General features: G+C 36.4%; 1 protein-coding gene and 1 long non-coding RNA gene across 16 annotated transcripts in view; both read left to right on the forward strand.

Annotated features, from left to right (window-relative positions):
* The window catches only part of STXBP5 (syntaxin binding protein 5), a 109061-nt gene that overhangs the window by 10355 nt on the left and 74894 nt on the right, over positions 1 to 23812 (forward strand). For 14 of the 15 annotated variants that reach the window (XM_040597175.1, XM_040597178.1, XM_040597177.1 and 11 more), the window contains exons 3-4: positions 20486 to 20567; positions 21392 to 21492. In XM_040597175.1, coding sequence (XP_040453109.1) covers positions 20486 to 20567; positions 21392 to 21492 — 183 coding nt within the window. Of the gene's footprint in view, positions 1 to 1054; positions 1066 to 6132; positions 6137 to 20485; positions 20568 to 21391; positions 21493 to 23812 lie in introns of those variants that run through there. The other variant, XM_040597190.1, reaches the window with a different exon arrangement.
* LOC121089743 lies at positions 6281 to 8688 on the forward strand. The gene is made up of 3 exons (XR_005828335.1): positions 6281 to 6659; positions 6910 to 6983; positions 8080 to 8688. It is a non-coding gene; the product is annotated as an uncharacterized LOC121089743 (long non-coding RNA).

Below are 23812 nucleotides of genomic sequence, written 5' to 3' on the forward strand. Positions count from 1 at the left end.
TGCAGGAGAAGACATGAGCCTTTTCGGTAAGGTCATGTCTGGAAAAGCAGAAATAGCTCATGATTTGAGATATGATAAAGCTTGAAAGAACAAATCAAGATGCAAACCCTTCCTAACAAAACTTCCTGTTTGACAGAAGTTTTCTGACTGTGTTAGACTACTTCTAAGTGTCCAGCCCTCAATTTTTAACAGGTTTCAGAAGGCAAAGATAAGTATTTTTACATGTTACCTTTAAGGTGAGTAGAATTGCCCTTAGTTATTTTACATATTTACTGCTACTCTTCTGGAACTGTTTTTGTTTCTCATTTTAGCGGAACCGTAAAAACCCATGTTACTTATCAGGATTCCCACAGCATATCTGTTTCTGTAGGGTTGTTTATGAAGAAGCTCAGTGAAAAACAGAATTAAAACTTGTAAATTATTGCATTCTGGATGCAATAACTGCAAAAACAGCAAACTGGAAGATGTGTATTTTGGAAACAGTTCACTTTACCAGTTAGCTAAAATTAAGGACAGTGTTTTCATATTGTGAAAAAATAGTCCTCAGCAGTTTTGAGAGAGTTAATACTGCAGTAGCTCTTTATCTTTAATCTCTTGGGTCTTCTCTTTTCCTCTTACTACGCTTAATGTGGCCCATCCTGGAGTATACCATCAAACTGATCATTGTAACTTTTTTTAAAAACCAAAATTCTGAATTCTGCAAAGTGCACTTGATTAAGTAGACAAGACTACTTTTCCTGTGATCTAATTCTTTGACATGAAGTGTATTTATTTATTTGTTTACCTGAGGAAGCTGTTTGTGGGTTTTGGTTCACAAGTATATACACGACTGCATTGCTTACCCACTGCCAGTGTGCTGTCTTTCAGCAGCTTTTGATGTTACCTTATTTTGCTGACCACTAAGTTTAAATTGTGGTATTGTAATTGGTACTTCAATGATAATCAAGCATAGCCTCTTAGTATTCAACTGGTGATAACTTAGGTGACATTCTTCATGTCAACACTTCTATCATAAGCACTTCATGACAATAATACAGTTTACATGTTTGTCAAATGGAGCACTAAGTTACTACCGTTGACTTGCTGTGCAAATACAGGTGAAGATCTAATGATATAATTTAAATATCTGACAGTGATACTTGTATTGCTGAACTTAGACACAGTTAAAAATAATTAAGGTCTTGGAAATAGCTAAAACTGAAATATTTCACCAGTCAGGACTGTGGTAGAGTATTTAGTAGATTTCTAAAACATGCAGCAATTCTGTTAGCCTCCAGAGACTCATACTGAATCCTGATTCTTTTTGATTTTTACAACACTTTCATGAGATTACTCTTTCTATCATTTGGCTATCATTTAAATGATAAATTAGATAAATAGATAAAATAGATAAATTTCTATCAAATGGCTATCATTTAAACTGAACATCGGTGTGTCAGATCAGGCTAAGACACTCTCACAAGTGAGAACTATTGTCTTACAGTTAAAATATCTCCTTGGGAAGAGATTCCAAAACTGCTCTTGTGTCCTAGATCTGTACAACTTGACGACAACCTTGGTCTCATACTAGTTGTTCTAATTAATCACTTCCTGCAAAGACTTAGTCTATTTTGAATCCTAAACTTCTCTTAACTAGATTTTTTTTTATTTATTTATAATGCTTGTATTGAGGTAGCTATATCAATTGCTGAATTAGGATTGATTTTAATATTGTATTAGTAAAGATTTTTCACTGAAGTTCACAAATAGATCTTCCCTAGTCATTTGTCCACAGTTCTACTCTGTATCAGTGGTTCTTAGGGGTTTTTCATTTGCTTTGAATTTTATCTTAAGTGTCAAGAATAGTGAAAGTAAATGAAACTTGGAATGTGTGTCTGCTAGAAAACAAAAGTGTAAGATTAAGTACTTTAAGGAATGCTATGTTATGCTGATTGAGCTAACTAAAACATGCGGTGAAAACTTGCTAAATTGATTACTGCTTATGAAAGTCTTTTGTCTTTAATTAGAGATCGCTTAACTTGGACAGTGAGCTCAGGGAGCTCAAGGACAGATTTAATGAGCAGATGGTGTTTGCCTTGAGCCCCCTGAAAAGCAAGATATGAGCAGGACCATCCAGACAATAATTATTGTGTGCAGCTGTGTCATGACAAACTCCACCACGCTCAGGCATCTGGCCAGCATCCCTGGCATGTGTGAACCTTATGAATCATGAGATAGTGCATGCCTGCACTTAGCCTAAACTTAAATTTACATACACTAGGTGTGTAAGCTATTCTTGTTTTTCACTGAGTACAAAGGTGGGCAAGCTCCAGGACTGGGCAGGAAGCCTCACCTACAGGTGGATGTACCACATAGGAATTTTCCCAGTTACTGAGAGGCTTCTGGCACTGGCTGCAATGGTGTTTCCCAGCCAAAGTGTGGGCCTGAATGATGTTAAGGTGGTAGTTGGTGATGTATCCTTTTCTTAGTCTCCTTAACACTTTGCAGTAATGAGCTGATGCTTCAGGTCTATTACTATTTTATCATATTGTGCATAATAACTAGTACTGTTTCCTTTTTTGCATATTGCATGCTATTTTTCCTTTATTATACTGTAATATAATAAAATGCATTTATTTGGTTTGGAATTCATTTTTGCTTGGTATCCAGTCAATCAGCAAAACAACATGTGAAACAATTTTTTTTGTAAAAAAAAGATGCTGATCTTGTAATGCTTAAAATGCAGTCTGAAGTGTTGCAGTTTGCAAAAATCAACTACTTGATTACTGTTCTACAGAGACGTTTGTATCTTGATAGAAATAAGTGAAGGCTACTTTATTTATTCATTTTACTGAATGTCATGGGATTTTGTTTTGTAAGTACCTTATAAAGGTAGTAACAATCTGATTTCTTTTGGGCAACTTGAAGCTTAATTTCCTTCTAAAATTGAGATAATACAGTTTCAGTGACCACTGCTTCCCTGTCCAGAATAAGTCTTAGCCTGCCCCACTCAAACCAGACAGTGCTCGTAAGAGCAATACTGGTGGAGAGAGATTAGGTTCTCCCTCAAGAAAGGCTATAGACCAAACTCACCCTTTTATGAGGTATCTCCCATGGATTCTCCAAGAACGAATTGCCTTCTGCTCCTATATTCTTGTGTGAAGTCTTCACAGAAGCTGTTTTAACTTCAGAAACCAGGGAACTAAAGAAAAGATGCAGATCCAAAGGAAGCAAAGCCTTTGTACTTGTGCTTAGCAAGCTACTGTTTTATGTGATTCATGCTATTTCAAGCAGAGAATTGCATTCCATAGCCTCTTGAAGCTGCTGCCAGGCTTGTACTCTGTATGTATTTGATTAACGTTATTAGATCTTTGTTTCATGTTAAGATGATATATTTAACGCTTCAAGAGTAGCCAACTGAAGAGGTAATCCAGCTGATACCCAATGTTTTTTGTAACCTTTTTTACTAAAGGTTCTGCTTCTTTCCCACCTAGTGACACCAACTTGTAGTTAGTAGCAGCAAATGGATGAGAGCAATTTGCATATTTCTGTTTTCTCATTAGGGAAAATAATAGAATGCCAATTTTTTGTGATCACTTAATGTCAATTTGATGGGATTAGTATGCCTGTATTTTTTTGCATATGCTCTCTCCAATCTTACTACAGTGTTAAACAGAGCAGATGTTCATCTTCACAGTTGAAAAACATTCTTGACTGAACTTTGTAGTGTTGCTATTAGAAGTACAGTTACTAAGCTTTAGTGATGCTTGTTAATATGCAGAATGGGCTGCAGAGCAATACATTGCCTAGCATTCCCTTTTACATGTGTTCCAAACTTGTGCAGTAAACTTGTACAGGGAGGTTAGTTTCACAGCCACCCTTAAATGTCAGATAAAGAGGAAAGTCACTACAAAAAAGCCCTGGATAAACTTCCATTTAAGTGACTAAATAATAATGATTTCTTACTGTCATGGTGAATATCCCTTCATTCTTTAAAATAATTAGGTGGGAAACATAACTCTTAGGAAAGAAATCCTGCTGAGTTGCTAACCTGGAAAAAAAATTGGGTAGCCTACCTCTTTAAAGTACACAGTCTTACTAGTAAAAGTCGCCATATTTTCTTTAGTGTTGCTGACCAAAGGAAATTGTATCCAAATAGCAGCCACTCACAAAGAATACTATTTTATTAACCTTGTTTTGTACTTAATTCTGTATCTTTCAGATAAAAAAAAACCCACTAAGCAGAAACATAGGTCCGAAAACTGTTACCCACGGTATATTTGGCTGCCTAGAACTTGACTGTTTTACTTATTTTCGTTCATCAGACATTGCCTGTGAAAGTACTGTGAATACAGTCCTAACTGTGTTAATAGTCAGAGGGTTAGTAAAAAAAGTAAAATAGAATGGGATTTGTACATGTCTTAGAGGATGCTGTGAGGAAGAGGCAGTAGGAGTTAACTTTTATAATATTCTTTCTCTTCTTAGGGAAAAACAAATGGTAAAGGACAAAAACTATTTAACTTTTGAGCTATGGCAGTTTAAAAGAACTGTGTTTGTTTTTTCCCCATATGATCACTGTCAAAATTTACAGATCAAATACTGTAAAAAAAAAAAAGATGAGGAAGAGGTGGCATGTCCTGAGCAAAATTTACTAACCTTTGATAATCTGTTCTTTCACTTGGCAACACCCAGCGGGAGAAGCAGCACATCAAAAGACGCTAACAGTTTGGATTTCTATAGATAACCTGACTGAAACTTAGTAAATGCATCTCTTTGAATGCAGGAAAGTCACCTGTAATGCATTCAGTGTAGTGCAAACAGCTGTAAAGGCCCCTGTTACAGTAGTTTGCAAATGCAACTCTGCAGAAATAAAAACTTAACTTTTACAGATCTGCAAATACACAGATATCACGACTGGTGCATAGCTACAATTGGAGAGCAAGTGATCAATGTTCAAATGGATCTGTGTCTGTTTGGTCCCCTACTGTGCAGCAGAACTGATTTCTATTTGCAGTGGACTTTTCTTAAAGCTAGCTCTGTTTTGGTAACAGAAACTATACCAAAGGGACCAGAAATGCAATGGTGTGTGGCTCAAATGCGAGTAGTCACTAAAAATATTGTCTTGATGGGTATTCTCCATTATAAAATAGCTAAAAATGATGCTGTTGTTACTTTTGCACCCGAGGGTGAGGTTATCTTCCTTAGCATAATAAGCAGTAGAGGTGATCGCTGTCACCAGTTAATCTAGCAAACGGGAGCTGCCTGCATTTCATTTTGAGAGACAGAAGTTGTAGAGGTCCTTGCTGTTTTATTAAGGTTGTGGATAGGCTCTTCTCACTTAAGTGCTCAAAAGTGACCTTAACTTACCTGTGTCTGGTGCACCCTTGCCTGGGCAGAATACTTAGACTAGCTGTTCCCTTAGTGAAACCCTTTTAAAGAAGGATCATTTCTAAAACCAGGAAGAGAAAAGTATTTGGTTGTTGCCTACCTACAGGCTTTCTGAGTTGGGTTGTCCTTTACAAATGTGCTCTTTCCCTATTTTTGAGCTTGTCCGGGCAGGGGCGGGGAGAGGTGAATTGATTCCTAGCCGGACTGCAGAAACTTGGGAGACACTAATTCAGTTCCAGTAATACTACCAAAATGATCATAAGTGGGTTTTTTTGTGTATAACTTCATAGTAATTCACTGATCTGAATTCAAGATGACATTTACTGAGATTATGTATAATACTTAGTGTATTATGTATTTAGAAACATATTTAATGTACTATATTGTATGTAATATACACAATAAATAAAAGAAAAATAGACTTAAATTAGATCTTTGAGACATAAAGATCACAGCTAAGTACAAAGCTTCAAATTGGTGGATAAGTGGATATGTATTTTTCTCTGAACCAACTACTGAAACTTGGTTTTTCGACTTGGCCCAACAAACTTGGAAAAACATGGTCAACAAAGAAGCATTTTGCTGTCATAGAACAATACTGTGTCCAAGTTTTGAGTCTGTTTTCCTGGTTTTTGCATTTTAAGTGATGTGGATTTAAAGGGGGAAACTAGAATTAGTGAGAATAGGGTGGCTGCCTTAAAAGAGGATTAACAATGCCTGGTCTCCGCAGTTTAGAGAGGAGGAGAAGGGGTAAATATGATCAAGGGCTGTAAAATCAAGAGGACACCAGTTAAAATGCATGCTGAGCTGTCACTTAGCAAATCTGCTGTGCAAAAACTAAGGAGCATTCACTAAAGTACTATTAGACTGATTTTAAAGAAATAAAAAACAAGTTTTTAGAATTTCACTACTTGCTATTTTCAGACTAGTATTTGTGGGCATGGATGAAACAGTGTTGGCAGGCCATACTGGTGCATTTAGGAAGGGAATAGACAAATTTAGACACAAGTCTTAATAGGTAAATGCTGAAGGTTTTACATAGCTAATCTACTGGGAGGGTTTGGTTTGGGAACAGGCTGAAAAATGTGGACAGGCTTGTGAGCTCTCCTAAATAAAGCTGATTGCTGTTGTAGGAGACAGTTCTGGGCTGCATGGACCTCTGGTTTGAATCAGTGTGGTGGCTCCTGTACTTCTAGTCTGGTTGACTCCTCTCAGAGAGAATTCTGTAACAATGAAGTGGTTCAACAGTATGGTTGCACAGACTTCCTGACTTCAGCTCAGCACTTCACATGGTAAATAATTTCTGTTAATGCAATTTAATATTTTCTCAGCTTCTGTGGCTTGTTAGCAAGGAAATAATTTTTGCTGCTTAAGCAGAGTTTATCAGCTGCCTGAATAGTTGATGAAACTGTTTCTATACAGTAAAACTTAAAATGCCAGATGTCGTGGTATGGTGTAAGGGTGAGTTTTAACATTAAGGAAGCTGCCCTGAAAACTTGTGTGGTAATCAGATTGTGATCTGGTAATGTTTTCTGCTTTCAGTTTTTTGTCTGCAGTGGAGGTTACTGTTGCAATTAAAACAGTGTGCTGGTGAGATCAGAAAGCAACTGCCTTGAGTAAGTTTTAAAGTGGAAAAACTACTTCTGCCATTCTACAAATGTCATAATGTGCTATGTATACGGTAGTTGTATCCAATTTGACAAAGATGGTGTTAGTAACACTTACTGTTCTAATCTATAGAGTAATGGATGGGCACTTTCAGGAATATAATCTCACCTGCTGCATGGGTAGCTCAAAGAGACTTCTTTTAAAAATATTGCTGAAATTGTATTTAATATCAAACTTAAAATTGGCAGATTTCAATTACAAAACAGATAAAATACTTAAATGCATAGTTTGAAAACTTTGTCCACATAGTTTGTACATAAAAAAATATATATCCAAATGTAGAAGATCCTCTGTATTCTGAAACTTCTAATTGTCTGCTATAGTACATTAAAAACATATACTTATAAATTATACAAATGTACTTAATTTGGGGGAACTTCACTTCTGAGGAAGTTAAACTCAGTTGGGAATACTTGTTAGTGTTACCTTAGTGTATTAATGGAGAATCTTTAGAGATGATCGGTGTAAATGCATTCTATATGAGTGATACTGAATCATTATAGATATATTATTTTAGTCTCCTAAAGAACTATTACAAATATTTAGTAGCTGAAAGTACCATAGTAGCTCAGTGCTGGTCACAGCTATTGTTTGGTGTGTTAGTTCTCTGGTTGCCTTTTTTTAAAGGACTACTAATAAATGCCATTCAGCATACTATTTTTGCTGATGTTTGACTGGAACGCATGTATCAGTCTATCATGATGGGTTTTAATAAAACAGACTTAATCCTGGCTTTGTACAACCAGACAGTAGTTAATGTTCCTCTTTTCACTTGTATTTGAGATGATTATATGAAGAAATTTTTTTCCTTTTATAGTTGCTATTTTGAATTATTGGAAGTTACTGGTTAATTGAAATCTCTGCTTGTCTTTAAAAACCTAGTTAGTCTCTTTATCTTAAACATACCTAATTTTCAGTGTCCATACATGACCAATTTCTTTTTCTCATGGAACGATTCTTAAAAAATACTATTTTACAGTTTTTAGGCGTGCTTTGGTACAATGCTGCTTCTGGTATTTAATTGTAGCTTTCATCCGTGTATAGTTTCAAGAATGTATCCATCCTGGAGGAGGCCATCTTGTGTGGTCTTGGGCAAGCAATTTAACTCCTTCCTCTTTTCCCTCTGCTTCAAGAGGATCAAATTTGTGTATGTATGTGGCTTGTGAGCACAGATAAGACTTGATTTTGTTGAAATGTTTTGTTTTTGGTTTTGGTTTTTTTTTTCCCCTGACTCTATAGCCTTGTTACTGCACAGTGAATTTAAAGACTACCTGTTTGCTGGGGACTCGCCAAGTTTAGAGGTTAGGGCGGACTTGGAATGTGTGTGGGGATTTGTAGGTGATTCTTGGTTAAAGGGCCTACTACTTTCAGCCTGTCCTGGAAGCTGAAGTTGGAAACGGGGCATTTGTGGGGAAAAATGAGGAGTTATCAGGCTTCAGGTTGCAGTGCTAGTATATCAATCAGGTTTTTTTATAGTCCTTTATAGCAAAAGAAGTTGGGATACTTTGTAAGCAAAACACTGCCAGACTTGTAATGCTTCAAAGAATTAAAGTGAATCTGCATTCAGTTGGCCAGTAAAGATTCTCTTTTGAGATTTGTAAGAGGAAATGACCTTAGCTTTTTTCTAAATACATATGTGACTTGAATTTAGCTCTGGTGGAATTATTTACCATCAGGAAGTCATGTTTTTCTTATTGTTTTTAATTCACACAGAGCTACTGACCAGTAAATATACAATGGGATTATTTGTTGCCGTTTGATTGCAATTCTGTTATGCTAACATTTCAAAGAAGAAATAAACAATGCTACCTTGTAAAGATGGGATTTGTTTTCTTCAAACTTTCCTAGCTAAATCTTTGAAACAAGTTTTCCCTGTGTGTTTGTTTCTTTTCCCCATGTAAATGTTTGAGGAACATCACAGGTGATTGTCTGACAAATACCAATTTAAATGATTACTACTCTAGCTTATATCTGAGCCTCCTGTGTTTCTTAGTCCTCACCATGTAGATAGAGCACATACAACTTTCACGTGCTACAACTCCAATGAGTTGCAGTAGCTGGCTGAGAGTTACATTGCTCGTTTCCTCTTGTGTTTTTTGATGGAAGGCTCCAGAACTGAACTTTCAAAACTAATTTCATTTTCTCTATTGCCGAGTAGAAAAAGCTGTCTGACACTCAAAACATTAAAACAAATGTGTTCATCAAAACATTTTAAGCAGTGAATTATACTGTGTCAGTGCAGGTTCTCCTGACTTAAAGCAGGTCTGAGCTGAATAGGCCACAGTACCATGTTAATTTTAATGATCTGGATTTGCTGCTTAGAAACCATCTTGAGGTTGGTTAAGGAGTTCTATTACAGACGATATTTTTTTTTTTGTCTGAACCTCTGGATATTTTCATGTTATGGCACTTCTGAAGCACTGTTTGTCACAGCTGGAAATTTCCCTAGAGAAGGTGGGACACCCTGTCTATTTGACATCTGTAACTTCGGGCTTTGACACTAAAACCTCAGTGAAGTTCTGGACTGTGGTCTACCTCAAACAGTGAGGGCTTGATATTTTTTTTGTGTATGTCTTTTTAAAAAAAATTACTTGTGGGGGTAGTAGTGTGACTAGTGATGATGGTAGAGGTTACTTTATTTGGAAGGTGTATGATTGCTAGGTCTTTAAATACTTTTACCTAAGCAGCAGCCATTTTGCTTTCTTGGAATGACTCATGTATAATTAAGTTACTGAGGATTCCAATAGGAACCAAATTGCTTAATTCAAAATTTCAAACTTACTTAGTCTTGTATTTTAACAGCTGTGATTTTGAAGGTAGTAATTTTCTGAGGAATGGGGTGATATTTCTCTTCAAGCACACCTTTGTGCAAACTTGCTCTTTACCTTGCCGCCATTTTACCATTTAAGAAAAGGAGGAGGAACAGTGGAAGTGTGAATGTCTTCTCATGGCATTTGGGGAGCAGGGTGGTAGTGAAGGAAAAGATGGCAGCACTGCAGAGGAAAACTTCTACTCTTCTGCAGCCTTTACTTGACTGTGGAGGAAGTGTAGACAACTGCTCAGCTTTCTTCACCCCCTAACCCTTTCCCTGCTCCTAATAAATCAGGTCAAACTATTAAATTTCAGTGTGTGCATTTAAGAGTATCATTCTTGCAGAATTATTGCTAGCTATTTCAGTTAAGCTAAAGGGAGGAACCTTGGAAGTGCTGAGCAGCATAAGCAGGTATAGCTCTGCATTTTTGGAGGGCTCAAAAGTGTGGTTTGCTGTATGTAACACTTCCCTCAAGCCATCATATGAGAAGAATGGGGTTTCCTCTTCCCTTGGAACTGGAACAGTTTCAGTTTCAGGAAGTGAGTTGTAATATATGGATATTCATTATTTTGGATACTCTTATCTAGAGGAAAGAAACAGGCATTTTATCTGTGAAACCTGGTATCATATGGTTTTAGCTTGTATAATTTCCTGCATGTTGCAACTTCCAAAATGTTTCCTGTGATTGCAGCATTTTATACAGAGCCCCTATTTTAGGATTTTGAGGTAACAGTGCCACCTTTCTCCTTTTGATTGGGATATGGGCCTAAGCTGGGTTTCTTCCCTCTTAGCTACCTATTCACATAAAATTTATGGCAAAGTATTATCTGCAAGACTTCTTCCCTTCTGTCAAAGTTGATCAAAATAGCTCTTCAGGCTCAGAAATTGCTAGCAAATGACAAACAAGTAAGACAAACGTTCTTGTAAAAGCAGGGCAGATGAGCATGGCCTGAAGTATTTAACAGGAATTGGAAGTACACGAGGCCAAAAGATGAGCAGATTCTCTAAAGTATCAAAAATCTCACAGAAACTGTTTTGCAAGGTAATACCTTCCCTACATCTAGTGAAGTGCCTACTAGAAAAACTCGGGGAAGGTGCATAAGGGAACTGCCTTGGACTGTGTTTTACTGTTGAAGATCTGTTTTCCATCCTATTGCAGTCTTGAACTGGACTGTGGGTACTTGGAAATCTAACACTGTCTGAATTATCCCCTTACCAGTGTTAATAGGCTACTTGTTTCTCACATCCACAGCCTTTACAAAACAGTAGCTCTGTGTTTGTACTCTCAAGGGAACTCTTTAGCACTGTTGAGAGGTGCATTTCTTGGGCCCAAAGAAAGGACCCATATGAGGTCTTCTAGTACGATGAGAAAGATAAACCTATAGGATCCAAGGTGATATCTGCAATAACTTTAAAAAGACTTAAGATGGAATGGGTAGTGTTATTTTTAATGTTATGCCTCATATTATAACAATATTGAAGACTTCTGTTTTTAATGTCAGTTCTTTTTATCTGACAACTTAATTTAGGTTTTTCTATGACCTTTTATCTGTTGACACTACTTTTAAATAACATTTAAGCTGAGTAATGCAAAGCATTTACTAGTGATGCTGATACAGGCATAAAATTCTAAAAATAAATGACCATAATACTTTTGAAGAGATCAAATAATTGTAAGCAACTTCTAGGGACAATGTCAACCTTTTAGTAGTCCTTCTCAAGTTGGATTCCTGGTAAACACAAGCCAGAAAAACACCACTTCATGCAACACTGATATCCAGCTATTTTACTACAAAATTGCTACAAATATTTCAACAAAACATAGTAGTCATTGTAATATCTTGGCATGTAATAAACTATTCTTCCAAGTTCTATGAAAAGTACAAAAAATTTAAGAAACACAGAGTAGGAAATGGTTTTGCATATTAAAAATAAGAATTCCAGCTCCAAGTTACCCCTTGTTTATGTGCGGACATTGTTTCCTCTTGATTTTGGTGGAAGACTGCCATCTACTGAATTGCTGAAATTGTACCTTAAGTTTTTCATTTGCGGTGGTAATTTTGAGCAAACCTATAAAATAGTCGCTACAACTTTAATAGTGAAATAGTAAGTTTTTCAGTTTCTTTGGTGACTTGCAAAACTAAAAATTATGCCACAGTGGAACCTGAGGAGGCTTAAAATAAATTTGAACACATTGTTCTTAGAAAAACTATATTGCAAACTTAGAGTAGTGATGTGAGGCTAGTTACTGGTAGCTTATATATGTTTGAATCTAATTTAAAAATCCTGTGTCATTTTCAGTGGAGAAGATTTAAGATGTCTCTCTATTTATACCTTTGAGCAGACTTCAGGGAAACTCTTCTGAGGCTTATTTGTTGTATTATGTTTGAATTAAGATTTAGGCACTGCTAGCTGAAACATTTAAAAGGCAACAGCAGCAGTACTGCTTGTGAACATCGCTTTGGCTATTTGGAAGATCTTGCAGCTTGTGACCACCACAAATTTGTGGACAGATTGTCAAGTTGGTAGAGACAGAGAGGTAAACTTGTGTTTACCACCCTGATTTGGCATCTAAGTTTCTACTTTTTGTCTACATGATGGAAGTGTTGGCATTTTAACCTGTGACCCCCTTAACACTTCACCAAGTGACTTTGCTGGTAAATACTGCAAAAGGCTTCATAAGCAAAAAAATTAATAAGAAAAAAAATGCCTGCATCACTATTGATAAAACTCCTAGTGATAACTAAACTTTCTCCAAAGGTTGTTTGGAAGAGGAGGTTATTTCGATCATAGATGCAAAGCAAAATGGTGTGTAAAACAGAAGGGTGGTTTTAAGCCTTATCCACAAGTTAAGTGCTGACAGATTATGTCTAGGGGGAAGAGCTAATATCAGTGCTGAGAGATAGACCACAGCAAAATCTGAGGGAGAAATTCATACATGTAACCAACTTTAACTTAAGGTTGTCCTTAAGAGCTTTTCCTCATCTAGACCTTCCAGCATTCTGTTGATAGTGGTTTTAGTTCTGCTTTAGTCGCCTGCTTTTTATTGCAGTTTTTCTCAAAGCAAGTAAACAAACATGGGTATATGAAGAGTGATAAATTGAATGGCAAAGGTGAAGAATGGGGCAAAAAACCTGGTTTGGTTTGGGATAAGAAAAGAGTTAAAAGGGGTTAATAGTTAATTTGAGAAATAAGACATTGGTGCCAAAAGGAGAGATGATGTGAGAATAACAAGTTCTGTAAAAGGAGAGAAATATTAACTGAGTGATAGCAGAGGACCGGAGAGGGGAGAAACAGTGTAGCTTATGTAAGTCTTAGTAGTGCCTGTGGTCTTATTCTACATAACCCCAAAATGATGTAAAGTTCTTTTTATTTGGGGATATGTATGTATCTCCTAAATGATGTAAAGGGTTAATGAGATATAAGTGAAACTGGGACTCAGCAGGCTAGGCTGCCACTCAGTTTGCAGGGAGGGGGTTGAAGTATGGGCTTGTATTTGAACAAAGTTGAGATGGAATGACTGGTGATTACGGTTAGTGTTTTCTGTTGTGAATATCCAGTAGTCAGTGACTTGAAAATAACTGAAGAGGACTAGCAGGCAAGAATTAAGGGAGGTATTTTAGATCATGCTCTGTGAATGAAGAAAGATTTCTGACCACGCGAAGAATTACTTTTCAGTCAGAAACCAGTGTTGATGGACAAAAATTGATTGGGCAAGGATTGGCTATGTTCTTTGAAAATGTTAAATTGTCCTTCTTATTAGATACTATGTATAGTTCTTTACCTATTTAATTTATGAAACCATATATAAATTCACTTAACATCTAGTTCAGAACATTGCATTTGTTAATGCTGCTGTGGGCAATGTCTGAACAAAATATTTGGATTCTGGGATGAGTTGTCATTCTTACTCCAAGTGTTCCTCAGTTCTAGGAGCATAGAATGTCCATGCCCTTAGTCTTGGCTAAGAAGCTATGGACATGAGAGGAAAAGCCTGGTTAATTATTAGTACTATGGTACAGTATGTGCTACCAGAAGGATGTATGAGGTAGGATATCTGTAATAACATGTTAAAATTTGACATTAAAATTGAACTGGTTTAAATGGATGACAGATGAGCGGGATTGGAAGCATGCAACAGAATACAAAGATTTTTGCCTCTGAATTTTGATTAAGATCTTTCAAAATACATAATTTCCTGGGTTTACTCTTCTGTATAGTCATTAAAAAAAATCTGCATCTTCTGTAGTCAGAGGAACTGTTACGTTGATGTATTAGTAGCAATTTCCAACTCTTTCCCTTTGTATTATACCATTCTCCTTCCCTTCCATCCCACCCAAAAAAGTGCTGATTAGTCACCTTTTTGCAGTGTTAGTACTGAAATACAGCTTTTAGTCTAAAAGTAGTAGAACCTGGATCAGAGAACAAAGTGAGTAAAATCAAGGAAAGCCTGCAGCCTTGTTAGTGTTTTGAAAATACTATGTTGTTCAGTCTAAATTGATGTTTTTACCTCTTCATTTAACAGCATGCTTCGCTGTCTGTGAATTGTGCATATAGAAACTTATCATTAAAAACAATTTTGTTTCTTGTTTGATTTTTAAAACACAGATTTCTAATCCTGTTTGCATTTGTACTACTTAATTACATCTTGTTCTAATGAACGATTGCCTCTCACTGGCAGCTATGAGAAAATTCTACCAAATACAGCCTTTACAAAAAATATTCTGGCACTTTTTGAAGCTGTCTGGGACATACTGTATTTGTGCATGTTTATGTAAGCAACTTTGATATTTAAGATATACTTTGCTAGCTATTGTCATTAGAAAATGGATCAGATATTAATACTGCTCACTATCCATTCCTTTCTTACCAGTTTCTATGCAAATTAGTTGAATAAGTGCTTAATTTTAAAATGCATAACTCATACTAATTTATGAAAAAAAAAAGGTGTTTTGTGCTTTAAAATTGCTGCAACTTACTGTATACATAAATTAGTTAATGAACTTTAACTGATATCTACATACTTCGGTATTTCTCAGAATAGACCTTTTTCACCCTATCAATCTAAGATTTTTTTATGTTAATTTTGAATCAGTTGGCTTCTGATACTTAAAGGAGCTGAGCATTGTTTTATAGACAAAGTGAATACTTTATTTATGCATACTTACATTTATGCAGTAACTAATGTTATTGGTAGCTAGTTTGAAAGTTGAGAAATTCAACTTCCCGGCAGTTGTGTAGTTTCCACTGGAATTTCTAAAGCTGCAGTAGGGAACAGCAGGAGCAGTTTGCTGTAAGCTGTTATGCTAATAAGATAATTGTAGTAAGTTCTAACAGCAACTGTTTAAATAACCTACCTATTGTTATCCCCTTCCCTGCCCCCACAACAGGAAAAGGACAAATTATGTGCTGCCCCCTTCCTTAGGAAAGCACGAACTCTTATGAGTGTCAGGAGATGTAAAAACTGCTGAACTCCAATGGTACTAAATAATTTCATGATAATGAATCTCAGATACTTTTTTGGGCAAACATAGTATCTGAATGCAGCTTCTTAGCCTTCATTGTTATTTAAAAAAGAAAACACTGCACAGTCAATACTACTGTGCTCTCAAAAGTATTTGGGAACTTTGTGTAATGTTAAGATTCCTGGAAAATGAGAAAAACAATGCATTTGCCAATATTCTGGCACATAAATGATCTCTTCCAATTTATCTTCCTATCTTTCCCCCCAACCTTCTCTATCAGAAAGGAAGACCTTTGGGAGAAACCTTTCGGTAACTTTTCAGGACTGAGATCCTATCCTCTTCACCTCTGAGGTGCCTTGCATTCTCATCCTTATGACTAACAGAAAAGCTGAATGTAGATTTATTATTTTTTTTCTTAATTGCCTGGAAGGTGTAGCTCTTTACTCTAGGGACACTTGATTTGGTTTCAAAGTATAATATGTAATGTTGATTTTTTTTTTCTGTCCAAGTAATGAGGTCAGACTGTATTTAGAATTAGCTCATTTGCAAGTGCTATATTCACGTGAAAGTTGCAGCCAGTGTCTTCTGACTGTCAATATCTGATGTCTTCCTTTTCCTTACTGTATTTCCTTACTGTCAGTTTTCTTGCCTTCTCGCCCTCCTTAGCTGGCAGGAGAGTGCATCACGATAGTCCAGCTGGAATTCCCACAGTAAATTGTTACCAGTGATTTGATAGTATTTCCATCTGATGAACTTCAATCTCAGGGTTTTAAAGCCCTAGTTTGTTTTTGCTTGGTGCTGTTATTTACATATAGGAAAGTAGATCTGAAGTGTTAACAAATATTAATGTATACTTTTGCAAACATAAATACTGAGACATGGGGAGGAATAAAAGACCTGATTAGCCCAGTGATATAAACCCAAGATGCTATGCAGGCCTAAAGCTTTACAAGGAAACTATAATCCTGAAGTTGTTGGAAAACAGTGATATGGTACCGTATCAGGATTGGTACAAAGTCTAATACTCTCCCCAAAGTACTTTGTGGATTTTTATTTTATCCTATGTGGTAATACATGAACATGAAAGGTCAAAGTTAGTTTTGGAGGCAGTGTTGACTAGTACTTTCGGACTTTTAAAATAACTCTCTTGCTAAATAGCTGTGTGTCTTGATAGATAGTTCTTTATGAGATTGTTTCTTTGAGACATCATGCTTTTGTATGTGCAGGTAATAGTTACTGATGAGGTCAAGGTGTAGGTAAGATTGAGAAACAGGAAAGTTGTGTGAAGCTGTTCTCTTACTGCTTTAGTCCTGCTTAGATGTATCACCAGGTAGGACTTTATGGTACTCTGTAACCTGATGTAAAGTAAGTTTTCGGCTTTTATCTGTTGTTTGATTATATCCAGACTTGGCAATGGTGAGTAATACCAGACAAACTTTTAATCTTTATATATAAAAATGATACTTGGAAATCTCACCACCATTATGTGGGGTTTTTTTCTAAGTTATAATAATTCTTGTGGACCACAATCGAAGTCCATACAAAAGTGTCTGTGAAGTGATGGTTTTGCTGCCTATAAAAATAATTCAGGGTCTGATTAAGTAAAGTGGAAAACTGCTACAGAGCAATAACTGTAGTAAAATATACAGGTATAATATGCAGTCCTGAAGAACTATACACAACAGACTGGTGTACGTAAGAATATTGTGAGTTATCTACTGCCCTTAGTGTTTTGTATGTAATTCAGATCAGTGATATGTGTTGTCCTCTAGTTGGAATTCTGGGGTTTTGTCAAAACTGTAAAATGTTTAAATACTCTGAGGTGTTACAGCTACAGATTTGAGAAACATCTAGGAATGCATTTTAAAAGGTACTACAGTTTCAGATTTGTCTTAAAAATCTTGAGATATTGTAACAGTGGCAAATCTGATACAGGAACATGGTCCATATCTTGTGCTGTACTATCAAAAATTTATAGCAGTGTAATGATGTGAAGATGCAAGTATCTGTGTGGTGATAGTTTGGAAGGTGATTTACAATATAAAGGTGACTCTGTATACATAACTGACTTATGCTAGGGATTGAATTTATAGTTACACATGGGTCAAGCACAGGTAAAGAACCCAATATTCCCTAGGTCTACTTAGAGTAACTTAAACTTAAGAATTTAAAAAAAGGACTGCTCTCCTGAAGCTTTCATAAATGTTCTGGAATTAGTTTTCTCTTTCAAAATGTGACTTCTAAGGGCAGATGTGCACTGAGTTGCTCCTATGTAAATAAGCTATAAATAATAGTAATTTTAAAAATAGTATTTTGTGGAGAGAACTAGGATATTACTAACAAAATGCTTTAATTCTGCCTGGGGAAAAAAAAGTGTAACCTTAGGTGTGAACCTTGTTTAGAAGAAAAGTACCTTTTGCAACTGTTGCCTTCTCTCACAAATCAAAGTGAAATCATTTTCACTATGCAATATTAAATTAGCATGATACTGTGCTTTTCTTATGTATGACCTGCACTTCCAGCAGTTAGAAAAAGCCATAGCTTTTGTCTGTAACTTGCTTTTTCAAAAAACACGCAGTCAAGACAACAAAATACTAGTGTTTTCCAGGGTTAATTTCCTAATGGCAGTGGGGGACACAGCAGCAACATTCAAAGGTACAGCTGAAAAGCTATTAATTCATCTAATTGGTTAGTATTTGGAATAGGGGATGAAGCAAGAATAGTAGGAAGAAATGCTTGGAAGTGAAGGAGGAAGGATGGGTCTTTGATTAGAAAACTGCTCACAGCAGACTGTTTCCTCTAGAGCTACCCGAGGTCTTAGAGAGTTTTTCCTGCCTACAAAATTAAAATGCTTTGCTTATCTTGTCATTATTCATTATAATGTTTGCCTGTTTTGAGAACTACTATGTGGCACTACTTAGTACAGTGAGCTTTCTTGCCTTAGGCACATATATGCAACTATAGAACTTAAAACTGTCTTCTCTGGGATGCTGCCTGTTTTGTGTGGTTGAGAAATGCTTAATATGTACTGAAAGGGGCATGTATCATTATCCTTCTACACTCAGTATTTAAGTGACATGCTTTTTCGACTTGGCATACGCTGCAAAACTGGGAGGCTTTGGATTGCTTTAGAAAAGAAGATTAATGCTGGTTAGGAGGATGATATTAATTTGAGATGAATAATTTTAGCTACTAGGTGAAGAAGTGATGACACAGTTCTTGGGTAAAGGAACTAAAGGGGGCTAGCTGCAAGGACTATTTTTATTATATTGATAACTGTAAGCACCGTAAAAGAGGCCAAACTCTTTTTTTTTTTTTTCAGATCTGCATGTGAGGCTTCTGCTAATTTGTCAAAAAAAAAACCCCAACCACTTGCTCTGAATGTTTAAACTTGTGTAAACTTATGCCCAGTACTGTGTACTTTAGGATTTCTGGAGAGAGAACAGATTGAGGTGTGGAAAATGCAAAAGGATTTTTTTTGTTTTCTTAAAGAAACCGTCAAATATTCTTAATACTGAAACTTCTGCTGATAAAGTATAACAGTGCTTCCAGAAATATTTGCATCAGAAGTGCCTAAAGAAAATATTTGAGGGATAGAATCTGAAGATTGGAGTAACTTGAGGAATTCATATTTTTTTTATTTTTCTGGGTCACATTCCCCTTGTTTTGAGGTGAGGTAGCTGTAAAGCCTCAATTCCAGATAATCTCTGAGTGGGTGAACGAACAAGAGTTACATTTAATTATGTTGGAAGCTGGTGATCAGGGGAGGAGTTGAGGAAATAGTCTTTTGGTAGAAAACAACCTGTGTCTGTGCAGATAAACAACAAGTTTTAAAATTCAGTTCCTGTAAACATCTGAATTTCACTTTAAGAAACTGCTTTTTTGTATGTTTCTGCAAAGAGTTATTAATTCAAGTGAATGCTGAAGCTTGAGCCAAGGCTGAAGGAAATCTGCTCTGAAACTTCTGGTATTGCTTGTAGGGATGTTTTCCCCAATCTGGCAATTTGTGTAGTCAGTCCACAGTTAATACAAAAGCAACATTTTACATTAAAAGTATTTTGAATTTGTGTAGGAAGGTATCATGGGGATGATTCTGTGCCCCCACCCCCCAGCTTTAAGCTCTCTCTTTAAGTTTTATTAATTTCTAGTGTATACTGAGAGAACAAGTTGTACGTTATGTTCCTTGTTTTGCATATATATCCTTGGAATTATCTCCTTTCTTCCAAAAACTAAGATGCCTTTTTGAAGTGAGAGGTGTTCAGCTTTTTGGCAACTCCAGAGACCGTGGACATATAATGATGAAGTACTGTCTGCTTTGTTTAATTTATCTGGACTTGTGTTGCTTATGCTCTGTCTTCTAGAGGATGGATAATTTTCTTAATTTAATATCGGAAGGAGGGGGCTAACCACATTTTGAAATACAGAATCTTTGCAGCTAATAAATGAACAGAGTATGGGGAATTGAAAGAATCTGTGTTGTTGCTGCTGCTTCAGTTTGATATTTATTATGGAAGTATAGGACTGATTTTTGTGTGAGAGGGCAAAATGAACAAGCTTTTGCTATTTTATAGCTGGTGTGAATCAAGGAAGTCTTGAAACAGATCTGGGATATCTGTGCTGCATAATTTCCTATTGACTCCGTATTTTGGCTACTGATCTTTTTATCTCTGTCACAGCAGGCTTTTTTTTCTAACATGCTTTGCATTATTCAGCTCTCCTTTCATCTGTAACAAGTGTTTAAAAAGGAGAGAAAGCTCCTTTAGTACTTGAAATGTGGTCTTTTGATTATGATGCTTATTTAGATTAACTTGCCTGTATACTAGCTCTGATATCTAACAATACTAAACTGCTTCATTATTCTGTTGTGTTCTCATTGATGAAGAATCCCTTAACGATAAGTTAAGCAGTTCCACATAACTTTTGTATTCCATGTGGATAATGATGGGCCTTTTAACTTCTCTGTGTTACTTATATTGTTTATAAATGTGTTTTTTCTGGTCATCGCTTAGATCTATGTGGTTGAGTGCAGTAGTTAGAAGCAGGATGTTAACCTGTTTGAATGTTGATTATTTAGTTGAATTAGTGATAATGACAATGTTGTTTATGATGTTTAGTGGTTGGTTTTTTTTCTGTTTTCCATACAACAATTATTCCTTAACGGTACCAATTTTAGCTTTGGTCGTCCAGGAGTTGAATGCTACTGCCAACATGACAGTGGAGCTGCAGTAATCCAGCTTCAGTTCCTGATTAATGAGGTTGGTAAAATGGTGTACATATTCCATAATTCAGAGAAGATAGAGGGTTTTCTTCAGTTTCTCATTAAGCAAGCATCAAAATCAGGTAACACAAGTGGCTCTTAGCATCAATGGCAAGCAGTCACAACAATTATAAATTAACTTTTTAATTTCAGAAAATGTTTGACTGCTGAAAATCTCTCTCTCTAGAGTATTCTTTTGCTATAAGCAATAACTTTTATCCTAGGAATATTTATTCATATCATTGAATGTTATGTCATGAGGTAATAAAGTCTGTTGTCAATAGTACTAGCAGTTTTAGTAAGTAGTTGATTTTATATTGATAGAGTTACTGTTTTAGACATGATCTAAGCAATGATCCCTCAGTAATTTCAAGTGTGTTTCTAGGGGTGTAGCAGCTGAGATCTGACAGTAGTGCTGGTCTTGAGCTAGCTGGGGCCAGATTTGTAGGGGAACTTTAGCTCAGAGGATTGAAGTCAAACTTCACTGGCTTTGTCAGCGCATGAATATTAGCAGTTGAGTTCATTGCTTAATTTCCCTGTGGAGGTGGGCATGAGGGAACTGTGTGCACACAGGAAAAAGCTTCTCCTTTCCCATCACCCTTCACTATAGCACTGAATCAAATGTGATTGAGCTGAATGACATGGGATCACATCAGCTCTCGTTACTAGTACTTAGAAATTATCGGTGCTGTGGTGTTGATGCATGTGCTTAGAAATACTTTTTCATCCTGGCAGCAGATATGTAATATTTCCACTATGCTGATGAAATGTACTGTTACTAGGGTTATGAAAATAAGTTGACTAAAACTTTCTTTCTCATAGGGAGCTCTTGTGAGTGCCTTGGCTGATGATACCTTACACCTATGGAATTTACGTCAGAAGAGACCTGCTATACTTCATTCACTCAAGTTTAACCGAGAACGGTAGGGATTGGATTATTATTGCTTTGCCCCTTACCATCACACTGTCTTGTTTTAAGATCAGGTTTATTAATACAGTCCAATTAATAACTTGTTAAATAACTGAAACTGGTTTATATTGGGTTTGAGTTGCAGGCTGTTAGAACGCAAGATACTTGAGTGAACACACCAGTGACCTAAAGTGAGATGACTTTTCTATCACTTTGCATATTGCATTGCTGAATGTCAGATTTCCCATATTTAAAATGTAGAGGGATGTAAGGCTTGCAATGTGTGTCTCCAAAGGAATTTTTGAATAAGAGAAAGTGTGTGTGTATGTGCACCAAGATGTCAGGAAAACTTGTTCAATTTTAACTGGAAGTTTTTCTCCCTTTGACAAATTGGACTTCCACAGTTAGAGCTCCTGTGTGTATCAAAGCAGCTGAAAACAACCTGAACTTTGACTAACAGTTTTGAGACTCAAGTAACAGTGTTGTAAGCAAGCTAGGGAGACATTTTAGATTAGACTTCTAAAAGTCGGTTGATTGACCTTCTGCAAAAAGTGTGTCCTCTTTTATATACTAAATAACAAGTAGTCCTTCCCTCTAGGAAAGTAGCCCTTCCTTTCCAGTATGCGTAAAGTCTCAACTGGCACACTATGCCTGCTTTTGAGCAGCATGCTTCAGAAATGAACTGCCTGGGGAGCTCAAAGGATATTAACAAGAACACAGAATAATCTGTGACTTGTACTGCTGAAGATGGCAGGAAGCAGTAAGTTTTAAGTAATGCGTAGCAATAGAAAGCAGTAAGTTAAATATCCATGTAAAACCTTCTAACTTAAGGTAACTACATACAAAGTAGTAAATAGATTGTTGGTGGGTTATAGAGTAACATCGTGGTTTTAAAGAGCAGGTTATAAACAAATTTGTTAGGAATAACATAAATGCAGATTACTGTGTTTTTTTGGATAGAGGACCAAGTGATTCCAAGTCACCTTTGAGGTTGTTACTGTGAATCATGGTGCATAAACTTTTTACCAGGGCCTGCAGGGATAGGAGTAATGGTTTTCAACTGAAAGAGGATAGGTTTAGATTGCATATGTGGGAGCAACCCTTTGCTGTGAGGGTGGTGAGGCACTGGAACAGGTTGCCCAGAGCAGCTGTGGATGCCCCATCCCTGGCAGTGTTCAAGGCCAGGCTGGATGGGACTTTGAGCAACCTGGTCTAGTGGAGGGTGTCCCTGCCCACGGCAGGCATGTTGGACTTGATGGTCTTTAAAGGCCCCTTCAAACCCAAATCTTTCTGTGATTCTAAACTATTGTGCACAAAATAGACAGCTCTGACAGCAAAATTCTCTGCCCCAATGGAGTGACAGTATTCCTTTATGCAGCATAAAATCAAACAGAGAAATGCAATTTACAGCCTCTAGTTTAACAACTGTCTGGCTATTAGGAGATGCGGTGGTGTATACAAACCAAATTTTCTCCCTCTCCCTTCTCCAATCTCTTAAATGACTCTTCTCTTACCTGTAGCACCTACTTGTGTCAATAAAAAAATTCAAGTCTAGTTTCAGGCTGCAAATCTGGACATTGGCTTCTAACTAATGCTTCAAAATAGATATCTAAGGAGGTGATTCTGATTGTGTGCAAATCTGTTGCAAGCTGGTTTACTCTTAGAGGTATGGATATCTTTGGTTAAACAATGTGGAAATTATAAACTATCCTTTTTCTCTAAATGTGGTGATCTCCCTAGAAAAACCTGTCACAGTTGAAGTGTGTGTACTCTTACCAGAAAGAGGAGCAGGGGTGGAAAGGAGTCTAGGTCACTCATTCACTTCAGTAGATGTATTTGCTGTTAACTTTGGACAGAGTACTGATTTTTCCAGGCAACCCTGTGCCTTGCTAAAATAGAGAATGAGAGCACCATAGTTACAAAGAGTGGTGAAAGTATAGTTTGAGACAAAGTCTTATTCTTCTAGTAATTTTAATCTTAAAGTATACATTATAATAGCATGTACAAGTTGCCAGAACACTTAAGATCCCAGAACCATGCATTGTGTTAGGCACTTACTAAGTCATGCTGGGTATGGTTAACTGTTTCCAAATATTCTGGGTTTTTTTGACTAGTGTATAAAATAAAGCTTTATAAAACAAAGTGTAATCTCACTACTGGGGAATTATTGTGAATGATCTTTAAAGAATTGCACAAATGCACTGTTGAATAATTCTAAAGAGGTGTCTTAATTCCAAAGAACTCAGTGTTATAATCAAACCTATTAGATATAATCGTTACATGAATATGAAGTAAATGGGCTTTGCTTAGGTCAGTTTGTATATTAACTACCG

This window comes from Falco naumanni, chromosome 6, assembly GCF_017639655.2.
Source record: "Falco naumanni isolate bFalNau1 chromosome 6, bFalNau1.pat, whole genome shotgun sequence".
In the NCBI taxonomy this organism is placed as follows: domain Eukaryota; kingdom Metazoa; phylum Chordata; class Aves; order Falconiformes; family Falconidae; genus Falco; species Falco naumanni.